At 43.0% G+C, this 20,544-nt stretch overlaps 1 protein-coding gene and 1 long non-coding RNA gene across 5 annotated transcripts in view; one reads left to right on the forward strand and one right to left on the reverse strand.

Moving 5' to 3' along the window:
- cplane1 (ciliogenesis and planar polarity effector 1) overlaps nucleotides 1-20,544 on the forward strand; it is a 75,991-nt gene that overhangs the window by 34,832 nt on the left and 20,615 nt on the right. For all 3 annotated transcript variants that reach the window (XM_061927111.2, XM_061927109.2, XM_061927110.2), the window contains exons 25-37: nucleotides 1-68; nucleotides 133-272; nucleotides 347-429; nucleotides 512-558; nucleotides 5,090-5,366; nucleotides 5,431-5,760; nucleotides 11,804-12,343; nucleotides 18,673-18,848; nucleotides 18,926-18,992; nucleotides 19,060-19,123; nucleotides 19,199-19,333; nucleotides 19,433-19,501; nucleotides 19,574-19,662. The exon at nucleotides 1-68 is cut by the window's left edge and continues 904 nt beyond it. In XM_061927111.2, coding sequence (XP_061783095.1) covers nucleotides 1-68; nucleotides 133-272; nucleotides 347-429; nucleotides 512-558; nucleotides 5,090-5,366; nucleotides 5,431-5,760; nucleotides 11,804-12,343; nucleotides 18,673-18,848; nucleotides 18,926-18,992; nucleotides 19,060-19,123; nucleotides 19,199-19,333; nucleotides 19,433-19,501; nucleotides 19,574-19,662 — 2,085 coding nt within the window. The remainder of the gene's footprint in view (nucleotides 69-132; nucleotides 273-346; nucleotides 430-511; nucleotides 559-5,089; nucleotides 5,367-5,430; nucleotides 5,761-11,803; nucleotides 12,344-18,672; nucleotides 18,849-18,925; nucleotides 18,993-19,059; nucleotides 19,124-19,198; nucleotides 19,334-19,432; nucleotides 19,502-19,573; nucleotides 19,663-20,544) is intronic.
- Nucleotides 1-20,544, reverse strand: part of LOC133574816 (uncharacterized) — a 164,942-nt gene that overhangs the window by 387 nt on the left and 144,011 nt on the right. The window contains exons 1-4 of one of the 2 annotated variants that reach the window (XR_009811427.2): nucleotides 11,442-11,535; nucleotides 9,000-9,136; nucleotides 8,308-8,476; nucleotides 153-260 (exon numbers count right to left, since the gene is read on the reverse strand). This is a non-coding gene — a long non-coding RNA (uncharacterized lncRNA). Of the gene's footprint in view, nucleotides 1-152; nucleotides 261-8,307; nucleotides 8,477-8,999; nucleotides 9,137-11,441; nucleotides 11,536-20,544 lie in introns of those variants that run through there. The other variant, XR_012049265.1, reaches the window with a different exon arrangement.

Below are 20,544 nucleotides of genomic sequence, written 5' to 3' on the forward strand. Positions count from 1 at the left end.
TTTCCTGAAACGGCTAATACTCCTATTGATGCTTCTGTTCAGAATCGACAGCATGAAGAACCTTCCATGTAAGTGCACATTTAACAGAGCATGTGTATGCTAATATTGTACATATTCATTATCTTCCTCCAGTAGTTCACATGCTTACGAACCAGAAGAGATGACACCTCTCCCTGACGACCCAGATGAACTTAGCTTTAGTGCTCAGAGGCCTGTCCCAATACCACAGGTACCATGTTTTGATGATTTGGATGTTACACCTGAAAAAGAAGGTACGGCAACACAATTATAAAGTTCTATGCGTCCTATAAAAGCACTTTTAATCAACATTGTGTATATGTATCAGGCAAAAGTAGCGACTATGACCGCACGGAGGTGTCATCTTCTCTCTCAAATGGGACATCTGACAATCTGTGCTCACCTCAAACAGTGAATAGAGCCGCCTATCCTTAATAAATGATATTACCTTATCAGTGTACATGCACAAACGCTGTTTTGTTCTTTTTTTCAGAGTTTAAAGATAACGGATCTGTTAGAGACACCCAACCCCACTTCTGCGTGAGTTCTTCTTTTTAATTCATGTCAAATGTATATCCTCAGTACATTTGGAGAGCACTCACAGACACAAACATGTGCACAAGAAAATGTATTAAAACATGCACCTCTATGTGTTGCCTGTGCTATTAATTTTCTGACAAATATACCACAAGGTAGAGCTGTTATTCAACCCTCAGTTGAATTGAGTTAAAATGTTTCCCACATCTCAATGTGGTCTACAAAAACACCTGCTGTAACTTCAGGCGGTTTAGCCTAATCACCACAAGATTTACTACAGACCTTAAGGGGACTGACAAGATCATGTGTGTAAAACTTGATCAACATGGGTTGAAAAACATGAAGCCAATAGCCAAAATGTTGATAAGCCATTGAGCATTTTCATTATTACTATAAAACTTTGAGGATATCTCCAGTACACATAGAACCTTGATTTACGAACTTAATTGAAATTAAATTTCTCCTCAACAATAGTACGTCCCTGCGTGGGACGGACTGGTAAAATAACTTAAAAATAAAGACAACTCCAAAATTGTTTTCTTTGTCTTACTTTGCACATTCTAAAACTAACATATTACAAATAATCCTCTTGGCAAAACATTTCACGTGAGTTGGAACTTCTGAGAATTTTTTTTTTTAGCATTTTCAAAAACACCATGAAGAACACAATGAACTTAGACTTTGTCTCAGTGTATTTACAAATCCATTAAACTTCAAGCACTTCCTGTTCAGCATTCTCATTTTGGCAGTACACAATAAAAGACTTGTTTGGAAAAGCAACCCAATGTTTCCTTAAACCGCCATATTGGTGACATCTGCAACTGCCACAACACATTCATTTATCATCATTCAAATATTAAAAACAAAATAATTATCAAAATGACACAATAGCCAAAATCAAGGTACCGGTAATATAACCTATTTGAACATCAAATAAAATAGAACAAACAACAATTATAGAAACACATTTTTACAATGGAGTTTAGGGTGCGCATTGCACCGTCAACCAATTGCGAGCATTGCACGGAACTCTCACTACCACAAAAATGATGGTCACGTTGACTTTGCAGCTTACCATTTTGTTATTTTATCCCTTGAGTGGATAATTTACAATGAAAGAAGGTATTTTGCGTCAATGCTGCATCGATCGGCTGCCAGCCACAATAGGAGCAGCTGATCGCTTGCACCTGTGTTGATTGGAGTAGCAGCAGCCAATAAAGAGGGCGCTTAAAGTCATCTGACACGTCACCTTTAAACAGTGTCATGTGTGACGCGGGTTACACTTAATTTGCTATTGCAACATCCAGTGGACACATTTACAACAGCAGTTTCTTTCATTCGAAAATTGCAGGTACTTTTTATACTTATCAAACTGTTCGTGGGCCTAACGTTTGACACCCCTAACCTAATGGTACGTCAAAGACTCACTTAGTCAAATATTCAAACACAATGTTACTGTTCAAACTGTGTGTAATGTTACAGTGGCCAAAAATATTAAATATACTTGCCAAATAAAACCTCTGCCTTGTTTTTAATGAATATTTAGGCATACAGCACTACTGTATGTTATTGTTGGTCATTACAGTGGTACTTGGAGAGCCAAGTGTTTTATGAGGTGGCACTTTGAGAAAGTTTGAGAACCACTTGTGCACTGTATCAAACAAACACAACAAGTAGGTGATGATTGAACTGTATCTGTCATTACAAGCTAAAACGACAACGACGACAAGCTGATCTGCTCTACCAACACACACATACTGGTTATCATTTGCAATGGGGACCAAGTTTTTGATCATCACTTGTGGGGACCACCCTTTCTACAGGTTGTGGAGGCATAAAAAAAAATAGATAAAATGGCCACTGCCCAGTTAGCTCATACACGTCTTTAAATCTCTGGATTGATGAAGTAATGTGCTGATCAATCTTACTGGGGACCCTGGGGAAAAAGAGTTAATATGGTTCATGGGGACCAAATTCAAATAATTTTGCATAATTCACACAAATTTGTACGTGACTACTTAGGACCATTTGGGAAAAAAAAAGAAAAAAGTTCAAATTAGATATGACATGATCCTCAGAATACAGCACTACAGCTGTCCTCTTATAGGAAGTTTCACCACTTAAATGTACCAGCTACAGCCCGATGAGGGAGCAGCTGTGCAAATGTCTCACACTCAAACTAACCAGTAAACATGTTTTATGGGCCAAAGCTTAAAAATCACTTAGGCATCTTCAGAATGGATCTGACTATCATGTAAAAAGGTTTCCCTTTAGGGGACCTGTTTTTTTGTCCCCATAACGTCAGAGGTCCCCTAAAGGTGACTGTGTAAACAGAGCGATGTCCCCATTAAGTAAGCATTGCCAGAACACGCACACACACATTGAAGCCCCTTTGGCGCCCTCACAAAGGATCAGAAATTACAAAAATCCTTAGTTTTAGCAACCATATTGCTACAATAAAAAACATTTTCAAAATAATATCCACTTACAGTAAATTACCATCGCAAAGGGTCCTCTCATGAGCTGCTCCTTTGGCACACGAGAGAGAAACGAGCAGACAGAGGGAGGAGAGGTAGGGGCTAGGGGAGAGGCACTGTGTGTGTGTGTGTGTGTGTGTGTGCGTGTGTTGGAAGAGGCACCGCTGAACAAGAGGTCGTCTTCTTTGCCGCTGCAAAATAAGTCTGCTTTGGTATTTTTTCCCAAAAAAGTCTGTTCTCATCACAGTTAAAAAGTTACCGCGGTACAAAGCCTGCTTCCTCAAGCTCTTCAATACCAGCAAGCAGGGGCGCCGCTAGGGATTTTGGGCCCCATGAAAAGAATCTTTACAGGGTCCCCAACACAGTGTCATTATTTTTTCTGTATTATAATTTCATTGTATTACTGTATTATAATTTCACCGGATAGTCGAACCTCGGATTCAGGAGGAACAGTGTGGTTTTCGTCCTGGTCGTGGAACTGTGGACCAGCTCTATACTCTCTGCAGGGTCCTTGAGGGTGCATGGGAGTTTGCCCAACCAGTCTACATGTGTTTTGTGGACTTGGAGAAGGCATTTGACCGTGTCCCACGGGAAGTCCTGTGGGGAGTGCTCAGAGAGTACGGGGTATCGGACTGTCTGATTGTGGCAGTCCGCTCCCTGTATGCTCAGTGCCAGAGCTTGGTCCGCATTGCCGGCAGTAAGTCGGACACGTTTCCAGTGAGGGTTGGACTCCGCCAAGGCTGCCCTTAGTCACCGATTCTGTTCATAACTTTTATGGACAGAATTTCTAGGCGCAGTCAAGGCGTTGAGGGGATCTGGTTTGGTGGCTGCAGGATTAGGTCTCTGCTTTTTGCAGATGATGTGGTCCTGATGGCTTCATCTGGCCAGGATCTTCAGCTCTCGCTGGATCGGTTCGCAGCCGAGTGTGAAGCGACTGGGATGAGAATCAGCACCTTCTCGCCCGGAAAAGGGTGGAGTGCCATCTCCGGGTTGGGGAGGAGATCTTGCCCCAAGTGGAGGAGTTCAAGTACCTCGGAGTCTTGTTCACGAGTGAGGGAAGAGTGGATCGTGAGGTCGACAGGCGGATCGGTGCGGCGTCTTCAGTAATGCGGACGCTGTATCGATCCGTTGTGGTGAAGAAGGAGCTGAGCCGGAAGGCAAAGCTCTCAAATTACCGGTCGATCTACGTTCCCATCCTCACCTATGGTCATGAGCTTTGGGTTATGACCGAAAGGACAAGATCACGGGTACAAGCGGCCGAAATGAGTTTCCTCCGCCGGGTGGCGGGGCTCTCCCTTAGAGATAGGGTGAGAAGCTCTGTCATCCGGAGGGAGCTCAAAGTAAAGCCGCTGCTCCTCCACATCGAGAGGAGCCAGATGAGGTGGTTCGGGCATCTGGTCAGGATGCCACCCGAAAGCCTCCCTCGGGAGGTGTTTAGGGCACGTCCGACCGGTAGGAGGCCGCGGGGAAGACCCAGGACACGTTGGGAAGACTATGTCTCCCGGCTGGCCTGGGAACGCCTCGGGGTCCCACAGGAAGAGCTGGATGAAGTGGCTGGGGAGAGGGAAGTCTGGGCTTCCCTGCTTAGGCTGCTGCCCCCGCGACCCGACCTCGGATAAGCGGAAGAAGATGGATGGATGGATGGATAATTTCATCATCATTAGGGGCCTCTCTAGGCCCCCCTCCATCATGGGCCCCTAGAATCCGTCTCCTTTACCCCCCCTTTTCGGCGCCCCTGCGAGCAAGCACAAACTGACTGCCAGCGGGACACAAAATGAATGAATGAAACGTTTGTACAGAGACATGGTTCTCGCAAAGACGCATATTTGGCGCAATCTAAAAGTTCGTAACCCGAAAAGTTTGCAAATAGAGTGGCTCAAAAATCAAGGTTCTACCCTACTAGCATGTTTTACAACTCATTATGGGCATAACCCATCTATAGTCGTGTGAACAATTTTTGGACACCTTGAACATTTTAGTTATATATTTTTTTTGTGTTTAATTTCAATTTTGTGATTATAATCCATAATAGTATCAAACTTGTTTTGTTGTTTAAGTTGTCGCCAAGCAGGAAGCCGTCTGTTGCCCCAGACAACAAGTGATCCAAACCCCCACATCCCTCGCAGTGTTCAGCCTGAAGTAGAGCTCCCTTATTCAAGTGAAAGGCTGTTTGCCAACACACCAGGAGACTATCCATCAAGTTCTCAGCCTCATACCTCACACCTCATCCCTGAGACACCCACAGTAGATCCTACTGGCCCAAACCATCCATCCTTCATTCAGGAACCACCAATGAGACAGCGTCTTGGGGAAGATTTATTCAGACTAGTCCAGGTAACAACACTAACCCATTAGAATCTCTTTGGATCGATACTGACTTGAAATGTTTGTGTTGCAGCACATCAACTACATGAACATGATGGACGTTTTGGGGGTTTCATTTTCCAACCTGCAGCTAGCCCAGCAGAATTCTTCATCATTACCTCAGTTCGGCATGAACCCCTTGCATCCTAGTGTGCATTCACCTCATGTTGCTAATGTCACACCTCAACAAAACCTTGTCACCCCTCAATCACAAATATATGTGCCAAATCCGGACGCTAACAACCCAGCCTCCATGTATGCACAGCAGCTTCCCATTCAGAGCACTCATATGGAACCCTCTCCATCAGCTGATCAGTATCACAACACCAGGAATCTACCCTACAAAACACATGGAAATGATCAGGTAATACATGTTTGTTTTTTCCACCGAGTGTACAGTAGCATGCTGAAAAATTAAAAAGATGCCAGGGCAGTTTTGATACTTATATTTTGTTATATTATTCAAGGATTCAAGAAACTTTATTGTCATACCAACACACAAGATGACAAAATGTAGTATCTAAGGTCCCAGATTTAGCCCAATAATTACCACAAGAACAATTGTATGTAGAGGACATGAATATAGTAGGTTATAAATAGCATACACCCTAATTTGCGCATAAACATATTTAGCCGTTTTATTGGTGGGTGGGGGTTTAACTTTAGTTTTACAATGTGATGCAGGCCAAAAAATACTGGAGGCAAAATTTGTATTTAAAAAGCAAAATGTGAGGTCAATGTGCTAAGAAAGCCTTGTGATACAGGTGACAGGGACAGTGTATTAGGGATGTCCCGATCCAGGTTTTTGCACTTCCGATCCGATACGGATATTGTTTTTGCATTTCCGATCCGATACCGATACTGACCGATACTGGCCTATCCGAGCATGTATTAAAGTTTAAAGTTATTTAGCCTACTTAGTTGTCAGAATCATGTTGAAAAGGGTTTTAGTACTCTTGATAACAACTAGCCAGCTGAATTAGGGGAGTTTGAATAATACACAATGGTTGGTAACAAGAAACTGACCTGTTTATTCAAGGGTAAACACAAAATAGACAAAATTATACATGACAAACAGAAATGGCATCATTGAACTAGGGCTGGGCGATATGGCCTTTTTTTAATATTGCGATATTTTAAGGCCATATTGCGATACACAATATATATCTCGATATTTTGCCTTAGCCTTGAATGAACACTTGATGCATATAATCACAGCAGTATGATGATTCTATGTGTTTTGATTGATTGATTGAGACTTTTATTCGTAGGTTGCACAGTGAAGTACATATTCCGTACAATTGACCACTAAATGGTAACACCCGAATAAGTTTTTCAACTTGTTTAAGTCGGGGTCCACTTAAATTGATTCATGATACAGATATATACTATCAGATATATACTATCATCATAATACAGTCATCACACAAGATAATCACATTGAATTATTTACATTATTTATAATCCAGGGTGTGGAGGGGGGCGCCTGATGTAAGTGTCAAAAAGACAGCCAAAAGAGTTTGATATGAGAATAAATCTAAAGTTAAAATATAGGGTAGAAATGCACCCATTTGCAGGAAATGTAGTCTTGATTTTCAAAATTTTCTTTCAAGGCTTGCATGTCCACATTAAAACATTCTTCTTCATACTGCATTAATATATGCTACTTTTAAACTTTCATGCAGAGAAGGAAATCACAACTAAAAAATCACTATTTTTTTCATACGGTGTTGATGTGGAAATTTTTGCCTATGCATTTCGATGGTGTGGACGTGTGGCACCGAATGGAGATAAGCGTCTCGACAGACGTCACAATATTTGAACAATGATGACGAAAACTGTTGTCTCTGTCGTGTCCGTGTGTCGAAAATTGTTATGCGCTTATTTTTTTATTTGATTTTGTGCGTGGCATAGATTTGCCGTGCGCAGAGGACACTTGAGCAGGCGCGCACCTTAGCGGCTGCGCTAGCATCACAGCTAACGTTAGCCATGCCGCTACCTCGCTCTCTGCTGGGAGAGGACGTATACGTATGTGACGTGTGTCGTGATAGTATGTGACGTATGACGTGACAGTATGTGACGTGTGTAAGAAGGTGCGCTCGCTGTCTGTGAGAGGGAGACACAGGAAAGAGTGAGAAGAGCCTGTCGTGTAATGCCAGCAGCTAAAAGCAACTGCGTGAGAATTGTGGATGTGTTGAAGGTGTGCTGGAAAATGCGGAACGGAAATTACGGAGCAGCAGAAAAGTGTAATGTATTATTTAAATCGGTGCGTTGGAAAACACGGACCGGAATTTTTTTTTAAACTGGATCTGGATCGGCATTTTCCCATGCCTTGCCGATACGCAATTTTTGGCAAATATCGGCAGCCGATCCGATCCAAATATCTGATCGGGACATCCCTACAGTGTATTATTATTTATTTATTTATTATCATTAGTCGTCATAGTGTTAGTCGTCCCTCGCCACATTGTGCTTCAAATATGGCGCAATTTTTTCTTTTAAAGATTTTTTGACAAGTTTTTGGCCCTAAGTTATGCCTGTTCAGGCATAAATGAACAATTTCAAAACTACAGTAGTATTGGCCACTAAAGGAGACCAAAATAATCAGTGCGGTGTCCAGTACTGTGGTCACTGATTGGCTCAGCCTTAGGCAGCATTATTATAATGGATTAAAAGAGTTTAAAGGAGACCTATTATGCAAAACCAACTTTTTTTAAAACTATAAGTACCTGTTTTTGTGTATTTGGGATCTGCATAAGTCCTGGAAATTTTAAATCAAACCATGAATGCATTGCAGAGATGTTTATAAAACTAAATCTTGCCTTCTTTCATACTTCCTCCAAACTAGCCATTTGGAATTTGACCCATTTGTAACCAATTGGCCGATATTTCTATATATGGTAAAATTTACCTGAAAAGCTTTGCACGAGTCCGCCATTGTAGTCCGACTTTGTAAGTTCCTCCTTTTTCTCTATCCTCAATTAAGCTTGATGAAACCTTTAAAACTAGGGTTGATCATGTATGGCGTACTCCTGTAACCCCGCAGCAGTGGGTTGGGTAGATGAAGACTCGTCATTCACCTGAAAAAAAAATCAAAATTGCAAAAATGTCACTTTTACAGGTCACACTGAGGGTGGCCGTATAAACAACGTTAACACTGTTACAAATATGCGCCACACTGTGAACCCACACCAAGCAAGAATGACAAACACATTTCGGGAGAACATCCGCACCGTAACACAACATAAACACAACAGAACAAATACCCAGAACCCCTTGCAGCACTAACTCTTCTGGGACGCTACAATATGCCCCCCCCACCCCGCCCACCTCAACCTCCTCATGCTCTCTCCCAAATTCCAAGCTGCTGTTTTGAGGCATGTTAAAAAAAAAAATGCACTTTGTGACTTCAATAATAAATATGGCAGTGCCATGTTGGCATTTTTTTCCATAGCTTGAGTTGATTTATTTTGGAAAACCTTGTTACATTGTTTAATGCATCCAGCGGGGCATCACAACAAAATTAGGTATAATAATGTGTTAATTCCACAACTGTATATATCGGTATTGGTTGATATCGGAAGCAGTAATTAACATACTTACCAACCCTCCCGAATTTTCCGGGAGACTCTCGAAATTCAGCGCCTCTCCCGAAAACCTCCCGGGACAAATATTCTCCCGAAAATCTCCCGATTTTCAGCCGGAGCTGGAGGCCACGCCCCCTCCAGCTCCATGCGGACCTGAGTGAGGACAGCCTTTTTTCATGACGGCAGGACAACAGGGTGACAAGAACTAAATCATCCAGACTAGAGATAAATTGTATTATTATGTTTCTTTCCTACAAATAAATATATTTATTAATTAAAAAAAAACAAAAAAACTAAATACATTTTTACAATATTTTGCTAAAAACATCAAAATTATTTTTATTTTTATTTTTTCTGACTCCTTATTACATCCAGCCATAAAATTATGCATCAAAATAAACATGTTTGAAATAATTAATTTTAAATGATCATAGTAATTCATTTAAAATGACCATATTTAATTATTAAAATAATTGCTTGTTTATCAACAACTTTAGCATTTGATTCATTACATTTTGAAACTCTCAGAAGCCAAGTTATGTTATATTCCTTAAGATTTATTTATACATGTTTGAAGTATCAATTATCTAAACACAGTTTTGTTCGCATATTTTCAGGATATATATATATATATATATATATATATGGAATGCTTGACTTGGTGAATTCTAGCTGTCAATATACCGTATTTTCCGCACCATAAGCCGCCCTGGGTTATAAGCCGCGCCTTCAATGAACGGCATATTTCAAAACTTTGTCCACCTATAAGCCGCCCCGTGTTATAAGCCGCATCTAACTGCGCTAAAGGAATGTCAAAAAAACAGTCAGATAGGTCAGTCAAACTTTAATAATATATTAAAAACCAGCGTGATGTGGGCGCGCATGGAGTCGTATATCAACATGGACGGAGCTGCGTGAAAAAAGCCACCCGGCCTCTTCGCGTAAACTTAAACTTACCTTAACCACTCGCTCATCTTTTCTTCATCCATCCATCCCTTCGAGTTAGCTTTTATGATGACGCCGGCTGGAAAGGTCTCTTTTGGCAAGGTCTTCCTTTTGAATATCACCATGGGTGGAAGTTTCTGGCCATTAGCATGGCAAGCTAGAACCACAGTGAAGGATGACTTCTCATTCCCTGTGGTGCGAATATTCACCGTACGTGCTCCCGTTGTATCCACAGTGCGGTTCACAGGAATATCAAAAGTCAGTGGAACCTCGTCCATGTTGATAATGTTCTCTGGCCGGATCTTTTTTTCAGCTATCTTGTTTTTACAATATGCACGGAAAGTAGCCAGCTTTTCTTGAAAGTCTTTAGGCAGTTGCTGTGAAATAGTAGTCCGTGTGCGGATGGAGAGATTGCGTCTTTTCATGAACCGGATACCTGTCGCTTAGTAGGAGCCATTTTGTGGTCTTTACAGATGTAAACACACAAAGGAAATGAAACGTAATATCCGCGCGCTTTTTCTTCTTCTACGCGGGCGGGTGGTTGCTTACAGTAGAAGAAGAAGCGCTTCCTGTTCTATGGGGGCGGGTGCTTACCTTGGCGGTTGCTTGCGTAGAAGAAGAAGCACTTCCTCTTCTACGGGGAAAAAAGATGGCGGCTGTTTACCGTAGTTGCGAGACCGAAACTTTATGAAAATGAATCTTAATATTAATCCATATATAAAGCGCACCGGGTTATAAGCCGCACTGTCAAGCTTTTGAGTAAATTTGTGGTTTTTAGGTGCGGCTAATAGTGCGGAAAATACGGTACTCCTCCCCTCTTAACCACGCCCCAAACCACGCCCCCCACCCCGCCACCTCCCGAAATCGGAGGTCTCAAGGTTGGCAAGTATGGTAATTAAGAGTTGGACAATATCGGAATATCGGATATCGGCAAAAAAAGCCATTATCCGACATCTCTAGTCTTAAAAGCAATTTCCTAGACCCAGCCACACACAAAAAAAGTTGTAGACCTCCATACTTTTCTAAATGTCCATCTGATTTGTTGTGTAGAATGGCGTCTGCATGGAGAACAATAGTTCAATATGTCTGGGACCTCGACCAACATATAATGTTTGATATCACTAGACAAAATTTTTTTTTAATAAAGAATAGGGATCTAATCCATTGCATAGTTCGATTTTTAGCGGGTGGATTTAGGCCTATTTTGTACTCAGATAGTTCGCGCTGTACGACGCCCATCTTAGCTTGGTTGACCACCACTGGTTTTCACTTCCGGGAATAAGTCACGTGATGGAATACAAGCGATACTGCGGGTACTGCATTTAGAAAGCTGCATTATTGTCGATGATTTCTTTATCGTGAGGCGGACAAAATCCCGGGTTACAATTATACCATCAAGAAGGAAAAGTTGCGCACTAATTACGGCTTTGTTTACAGACCATATTATCCCGGATGTATGTACAGTGTCGGGTCCGTACACGCGTGCGTAATCACGCACACTTCGTGGACTTACCTTAATTAGGGTGCATCGCTTATACAGCTGTCATATTTGCTTGTGCATCGCAATGACGTTCTGTGTTGTGTTGTGCTCGTCGCTGTGTGTTGAGCTCGCCTTTACACTCGGAATTACTTCATCGTGTGTGTGCACCTGGCTTAAATAAAAGAGAACGTGGGATGACGTCGTGTGCAGTCAGAAAAACATGCATGACATCTTCTAACCAGGTCGTCACTGAAGCCAAATTTTTGCTTTATTGAACTAGTTTGCAATGAATAGAACATCTCTTTAGACATGGAGTAGCCCCCCCTTTGCACGTCTTTTTATTATAAATATTTCAAATCAAAGAAAAGTCTAATCAAAGGGTTTTCTCATTTCAGGGATTCCAACCCCTTTCTGTGCAAGCAGAGTTGCCACAAGTTCAAAGTAGGGAAAACAAGAACTTCATCTCATCCACTCAAGGACTTCTCACCACTGACACCCCTGTGATAGCGCCCTATAACGGTAACGTTAATATCGACCCTTCAGCTCAAGCCTTAGGTTTCAAGTTACTTCAGCTACAGCAGAACGTCCCGCTGCAGCCTCAGGCGCCACACGCTCCCAACTCTGCCCCTGTAGAACCAACAAGTAGAGCTGCGTCAAGGACGAAACACAAGAAAAGGAAAGCTGCAAAAAGGTTTCTCCGATTTAGGGACATACCCTACTTTGAGGCCACCTCGAGGTACCAGACGTTCGAGGGATCCGAGCAGCCGTATCAGACTCCTGCGTCGACACATGGCCTTCGTCTGCTGCACTTGCAGCCTGATCCACAAGAACACCTCAGACGGCCATCACCGCCGACGCCCCTTTTTGTTCCTGTTGTCCCGTTGGGAGAATCCCCTCAGCCCCAGCTTCTACACTTGGACTCTAATTCAAGAACGGTGAGTAAACCAACAAATATAGTAGTCCAGGGCTGTCAAAAGTGCAGCCCTCGGTCCAGCTTGTTTTTTTTATTGGCTAGCAAAACATTCTTAAGCCAAAATAAACATGTTCTGATTAGAACATGATATCCACATAATAAATGGATCTGGCCCAAAGTGGGACCTGAAAACAGAAATGGCTGACGATCTGTGCTTCTTACTGTGTATTAGAGATGCGCGGATAGGCAATTATTTCATCCGCAACCGCATCACAAAAGTCGTCACCCATCCGCATCCACCCGAACTAACATTTAATCAAAACCGCACCCGCCCGCACCCGCCCGTTGTTATATATCTAATATAGACGATGCAAGGCATTAGTGAGGTTATAAAGCTTTTGCCTGTTAAAGAAAGGAGACTGATCCAATTCAGCAGAGACATTCAATGCGTGCCACGCTGTCACGGCCCAGGCGCACACTAGTGCGCAATCATCTGGGAGCCGCGCTGAGCGAACCTCCAAGCGCGTGGAGGTGCGATGTCCCTCGCAGCCGCGGCGGCTCCACCCGGGCTCGCGCCCGAGGCTTCAGCGCGCACCGCGGCGGCCATCCTACTCGTCGCGGCCTAGCCCTCGCGGCTCTCGCTGCCGGCGACGGCCGGGTATGGGCCCGACGCTCCAACGCCATCCATTTTCAGGGCTAGTTGATTCGGCAGGTGGGTTGTTACACACTCCTTAGCGGGTTCCGACTTCCATGGCCACCGTCCTGCTGTCTATATCAACCAACACCTTTTCTAGGGTCTGATGAGCGTCGGCATCGGGCGCCTTAACCCGGCGTTCGGTTCATCCCGCAGCGCCAGTTCTGCTTACCAAAGGTGGCCCACTCGGCTCACCAGGGTGAGCCCCACCCCTTTCGTGAGCGCACTGCGCGCGGAGTGACCCCTGTTATGCGCCCCCGGCAACGGGGGTGGCGGGCAGGTAAGCTGCGCGGGCGGAGCGCACGGAGTGACCCCTGTTACGAGCCCCCGGCCACGGGGGTGGCGGGCAGGTAAGCTACTTACCTGCAGCGCGTGACGCCGGCCGCGGCGAAGGCGGACGAGGCGGGGTGTTGGTGCGGTGGGCGCGGTGGTGACCCTGGACGTGCGTCGGGCCCTTTTCGCGGATCACCTCAGCTACGGCTCCCGGTGGGGCCCTCTCGGGGGAAGGGGCCTCGGTCCCGGACCCCGGCGAGGCGTCCCTTCTCCGCTCCGTAAAAGTGTCCATCTCTTTTTTTTTCTTCTTCTGTTGTGGCATATGCAGCAGGTGCCTGCTCGTTTTTCGTATGTGGGTAACAACATTTAACTATGTATATATATTTCCGAATTGGTTTAACTGCCACCCGCCTGAATCTATTTAAAATCTTTTTTTTTTTTATTTCAACCGCCCGACCCGCGGATAATCCGCGGACTCCGCGGTTGTGTCCGCAAACCGCGCATCTCTACTGTGTATGGCAGACCTGGGCAAATTAAGGCCCGTTAAGCTTTTCAATCTGGCCCGCCGGACATTCCCTAATAATTTTTTTAGATATTTAAAATGGAAAGTGTAGCTGCCATTATGATGTGCAGTGATGTTTTCAAATTACCGTAAATATTGAACTATACAAAGTATTTCAATGGTTGGAATCTGCGCTTTTGCATGATATACTAGTTACTATGGTAATCTAATTAGTTGCTATGGTAATCTAAGTCACAGCAGCTCAGACGAGGCACCAAGCAGTGTGGGTGGGGAGCGTTTCCACAGAGTGTTTCCAGAGCGGCCAGCCTGAAATGCGGGTGTCAGGGACATACGCGGAAGGAGATTTTTACAACAAAGGTCTAAAGCTTAGTGATATATCAGATCGTAGGTTTTGTTTTTTTGTTTTTTTCACGTTCTTATTTCGCTGTTTGTTGCATTTGTGTTGTGTTTCGCTTGGTTGTAAAATATGTCAATCGAGAGGGTGTGTGACGTTCATATGTTGTCAATATTCAGTGTTTTATTGTTCGTAGTTAATATTGTAAATCCCACATTCTTTATTTTCATGTACATTCTGGGTGTCTCAATCAGTAAAAAAAATAAAAAATTCCATTCCGTTTTTTAAGGCGGTCTCTCATAACGTTTTTAGCATTCAATCAATCAATCAATGAATCAATCAATCAATCAATCGTTCAATCAAAAAAACTTTATCAATTGATAATGTTTTTAGCATTCAATCAGACATTATTGTTAGGTTTTGTATTAGTGTTCTTAAAAATCAGATATGCTGGCCCCCCAAAAAACATTTTTCTCTTAAAAATAATTGCCCAGGCCTGGTGTATGGTCTCTGATGATTCCCGTGTGTCCTGTCATGGTGAACATTTGTACACAATTCTGGCAAGATATGGTAAATATTTGAATGTGCGAAAACACAGAAGAAGGTTTTGGTCAGCAGAATAATATTGTAATAAAAAAAAGGGGTTGGAGTAGATGTATTACATCCGTCTTATAAGATCATGTTCTGTGCGTACGACCAATCAGTAGGGGGCACCTTTTGAGTAAATAAATGCATATGAAATGTCAGTTCAGAATCAGAATCAGAATCAGCTTTTTTGTCATTACGCAGGGTAACGAGATTGAGGCCATTCCATACAGTGCGATGTGTGCATGCAAGAAAAACAATGTGTAAATATATAAAAATATAAAAAATATAGAAGTGCAAAGTTAATGAAGGACTAGGCCCTTCATATGAAATTTTAATGTAGACATTCTAAGCCTTGGCAGCACGGTGGAAGAGGGGTTAGTGCGTCTGCCTCACAATGCGAAGGTCCTGAGTTGTCTTGGGTTCATTCCCGGGCTCGGGATCTTTCTGTGTGGAGTTTGCATGTTCTCCCCGTGACTGCGTGGGTTTCCTCCGGGTACTCCGGCTTCCTCCCACCTCCAAAGACATGCACCTGGGGATAGGTTGATTGGCAACACTAAAATTGGCCCTAGTGTGTGAATGTTGTCTGTCTATCTGTGTTGGCCCTGCGATGAGGTGGCGACTTGTCCAGGGTGTACCCCGCCTTCCGCCCGATTGTAGCTGAGATAGGCTCCAGCGCCCCCCGCGACCCCAAAGGGAATAAGCGGTAGAAAATGGATAGATTCTAAGCCTCTTCCTGCTCCGTAACCGATAAGAATATAATGTCAACAATTCCCTCAATGTTGCAACTGTCAACCATGCTGGGCTCATAAACAGTTTTACTGGTACCTAATACTGTATGTGTCAGGAAGATAAGAACATGTATGTTAAGTTTGTACAGAAAAAATGTTATTAAACCATTTATTTACCATCAATTCGTTTTAGTACAAAACACTCATCAAATTAAAGTTTGACTAAAGACAAAATATTCACATTCATTAAAAAGTGAACACATTTTGTACAAAACCCAAAACCAGTGAAGTTGGTGAAGTGAAGTTTTTTGCAAATAATCATTAACTTAGAATTTAATAGCAGCAACACATTGCAAAAAAAGTTGGCACAGGAGCATTTTACCACTGTGTTACATGGCCTTTCCTTTTAACAATACTCAGTAAACGTTTGGGAACTGAGGAGACCAATTTTTTAAGCTTTTCAGGTGGAATTATTTCCCATTTTTGCTCGATGTACAGCTTAAGTTGTTCAACAGTCTGGGGTCTCTCAAGATTTCTCCAGATTCTCTAAACCTTTTGATGATATTACGGACCGTAGATGGTGAAATCCCTAAATTCCTTGCAATAGCTCGTTGAGAAATGTTTGTTCTTAAACTTCTGGACAACTTGCTCACGCATTTGTTCACAAAGTGTTGACCCTCGTCCCATCCTTGTTTGTGAATGACTGAGCATTTCATGGAAGCTGCTTTTATACCCAATCATGGCACCCGCCTGTTCCCAATTAGCCTGTTCACCTGTGGGATGTTCCAAATAAGTGTTGATTGAGTATTCCTCAACTTTATCAGTCTTTTTTGCCACTTGTGACAGCTTTTTTTGAAACATGTTGCAGGCATCAAATTCCAAATGAGCTAATATTTGCAAAAAATAACAAAGTTTACCAGTTCAAACGTTAATTATCTTGTCTTTGTTTGCTGGTCCCACTATGGACTGGACTCTCACACTATTATGTTAGATCCACTATGGACTGGACTCTCACACTATTATGTTAGATCCACTATGGACTGGACTCTCACACTATTATGTTAGATCCACTATGGACTGGACTCTCACACTATTATGTTAGATCCACTATGGACTGGACTCTCACACTATTATGTTAGATCCACTATGGACTGGACTCTCACACTATTATGTTAGATCCACTATGGACTGGACTCTCACACTATTATGTTAGATCCACTATGGACTGGACTCTCACACTATTATGTTAGATCCACTATGGACTGGATAATCACACTATTATGTTAGATCCACTATGAACTGGACTCTCACACTATTATGTTAGATCCACAATGGACTGGACTCTCACACTATTATGAAGGATCCACTATGGACTGGACTCTCACTATTATATTAGATCCACTATGGACTGGACTCTCACAATATTATGCTAGATCCACTCAACGTCCATTGCACCGGTCGCCCAGGGGGGGTCCCCACATCTGCGGTCCCCTCCAAGGTTTCTCATTGTTATCCCATTGGGTTGAGTTTTTCCTTGCCCTGATGTGGGATCTGAGCCGAGGATGTCGTTGTGGATTGTGCAGCCCTTTGAGACACTCGTGATCTAGGGCAGGGGTCGGCAACCTTTACCAGTCAAAGAGCCATTTTGACCAGTTTCGCAAATTATAGAAAACAATGGGAGCCGCAAAAATTTTTTGAAAATTTAAATGAAATAACACTGCATACAAAGTTTTTTTTTTGCTTTGTGCTATGAATAACCAGGGGTCTCAGACACACTGTCCACACCTTTATATGGAATTTGAAAGCTGGTGCGGCGCGCAGGTTTTAAATTAATGGCGCTTGTCAGCGTCATGCGGGCCGTGATGGTACAGTATATAGCACCCACTACAACCAGCGTGCCTGATCAGCCACACGTGGTATGGCGGTTCCGCTTGCTCACGTAGGTGACAGCAAGGCATACTTAGTCAACAACCACACAGGTTACACTGACGGTGGCGGTATAAAAAAAACTATAACACTCTTACTAATAATGCGCCACACTGTGAACCCACACCAAACAAGAATGACAAACACATTTCGGGAGAACATCTGCACAGTAACACAACATAAACACAACAGGACAAATACCCAGAATCCCATGCAGCCCTAACTCTTCCGGGATACATTATTCACCCCCGCTACCCAACCCCGCCCACTTCAACCGACGCACAGAGGGGGGGGGGGTTGATGTGTGAGGGAGCAGGGTTGGGGTGGGGGCGGGGTTTGGTGGTAGCAGGGGTGTATAATGTAGCCCGGAAGAGTCAGGGCTGCATGGGATTCTGGGTGTTTGTTCTGTTGTGTTTATGTTGTGTTAAGGTGCAGATGTTCTCCCGAAATGTGTTTGTCATTCTTGTTTGGTTTTGGTTCAAAGTGTGGCGCATTATTAGTAAGAGTGTTAAAGTTGTTTTATATGGTCACCGTCAGTGTAACCTGTGTGGCTGTTGACCAAGTATGCCTTGCTGTCACGTACGTGTGCAAATAGAAGATGTATATTGTATAACAATTGTTGGGCTGGCACGCTGTTAATACAGATTGTAGAGAGCGCCAAATGTTGCACCATCATGGCACGCCCTTATTATAGCTGTAAGGGTGAAAATCGGTGAATATTAATCCCGGGAGTTTTCTGCGAGAGGCACTGAAATCCGGAAGTCTCACGGGAAAATTGGGGGGTTCAGCAAGTAAGCTGCTGAGCCGCATCAGAGTGATCAAAGAGCCGCATGCGGCTCCGGAGCCGCGGGTTGCCGACCCCTGATCTAGGGCTATATAAGTAAACATTGATTGATTGGTCTTCGCAGTCTATTCAATTGAATATAAGTTGAAAAGTATTTGCAAATCATTGTATTTTGTTTTTATTTACGATTTACACAACGTGCCAACCTAACTGGTTTTGGGTTTTGTAATAGGGGTAGGGAGCCTCAAAATAATCTGTTAACGACCCCAATCATATTAATTTGCTTTTTACCTAAAATAAATATGTGGATGTCTTGTTCAGAATAGCTTTTCATATATTGATCTACTGTACATTGTATTGACTTAAGCATTTTGAATGTACAAAATGCATATAAGTGGCCTGTGCACATGCTTCAAATTGTTTTCTATGTGGTCCTCGCTGGGAAAAAGTTTGGACACCCCTGGTCCTGACCCACCTGCTCATGTCCGTCTCTCGCCACAGATGTCGTCCCCAGCGCCTCGCTTGTCCCAAAGGACCCGACTCATGTCCTTGGAGGAGCTGACGGGCTTAGTGGCGGGTAGGCGCAACTCTGAGGAGGCTCGTCTCCAGCTGCTCAGAGTAAACGACCCCAGCGAGACAAACAAAGGGGCCACACCCGGCTCGGGATCCAGCAAGAGGCAACATCAACTTTATTTTGATATCAATGAGTTGTTGCTTTGAGTGTTGTCATTGGGATGTTTTTGTGTGTGTGTAGGCAGAAGAGGAGAGAGAGGGCATTGGATGCAAGAAAAGAAAATGAGTCCGTCATTATTACACAAAAGGTAAAAACATTGAATGAACATTCTAAGCACTGTCATTGTTACATTTTAAATTATCATATATATTTAGCCAAAAGAGGAGCCAATTGTTGCAGAGGAAAAGACTCCTGCAAGAGATGTTACCTTTCAACATGGTTCGTGCCGAACACTTCTGCCGTTGTCAGAATTCTCCAAATCATCTAAAAGCACACATCTTCTCCCTCCCTCAGGCTCTATCAAACCTTTGCCTACTGGTCGGGTGTTACTGACCAAGGCAAGTTCGACTTCAGCTGAGCTTCACGCCTTCGCCGCCACGTGTAAAAGACCCCCCGAGTGCCTCGATGCATTCACCAACACAGACCCAAGTGAGTTTTAAAACAAATGTCTTTAATGTTTTATTTGGCCTCCTTTTAACGGCACCTAATACGTCCAGGTGGTCTTCAAAGAGTGTGTTTGTCTTCCAGAGTATTCCCCCATGCTGGTGGATAAAGCTGTGTCCACTCAAGCGTTTGCAGCGGCCATTACGTCCAATAGTGAGTCACAAGAATGACAACACATTTTATATGCAACTAGCATTCAAAAATGTGCTTGTGTGCTTTACTCAGTACAACAGTCAGAGAAACTACACCTGCGCAAAGAGAGCCGTCCTCGAGAAATAGTTGACGTCCTGATATCGCAAGAGGAAAGGAATTTGGTAAGAAACTAGACTGGATATTTTGTTAGCATTATTTAAAAAAAAAAAAAAGAAAGTCCCTATTATAGTTAAAGCTCCCATTTTATAGTAGTGTGTTAGAATGGTGTTCAAAATCTAGCATTTACCATACCTGCCAACTACTCCGGTTTTCCCGTAATTAGTACGGTTTTCATCAACCTATTCCGGGTTACGGTTGCAGTGATAAAAAATACGGTTTTTCATTAATTAAAAACAATTTTTTTTTTAAAGTTTTATTCACGAAATCGCGTAACAACAATGACAATCGACACTGCTTCCCGTAACTTCCTATCGAGCCATTCCGAATGCCATGGGCGAGGCTATTTATAGCACCGCTGCCAAGCACGAGGCACCTGTTGCCATTGTTTCCAAATGAGGGAACGATCATGGAATCAGCCGGAGAAAAATCGCAAACGAGTCTTAAACCGAAAAGAAAACTGCAGTCATTCCGTGAAGAATATTCAAAAGCCTATCCGGGAATAATTATCCATTCCAAAAAGGGTGAAAACTACGCGAATTGCACCTTGTGCAGACAAGATTTTTCGATCGGACACGGAGGAATTAGCGATGTAAAAGACCACGTTGGGACAAAAAAACACAAGTCTAATGCCGTTGCTAGCGATACAAGTGGAAAACTTTCAACGTTTTTCGGATTTTAGCCACAAAAAGGTAATGACACCAATGTTATCTATTGGAATTGTTTAGTATTGTTATACTGTTAAAAGTGTTTATATTATTTATGCTTTCAAGTCCAAGTTGAAGAAATCTTGTTAAATGTTGACAGCATAACTACCAAAATACAGAAGTATGTCCTTAATATTTTTGCAGTGCTATTTCTGTTGAAAAGTTAAAATGATTACATTA

Source organism: Nerophis lumbriciformis, linkage group LG32 (assembly GCF_033978685.3).
Source record: "Nerophis lumbriciformis linkage group LG32, RoL_Nlum_v2.1, whole genome shotgun sequence".
NCBI classification, from domain to species: domain Eukaryota; kingdom Metazoa; phylum Chordata; class Actinopteri; order Syngnathiformes; family Syngnathidae; genus Nerophis; species Nerophis lumbriciformis.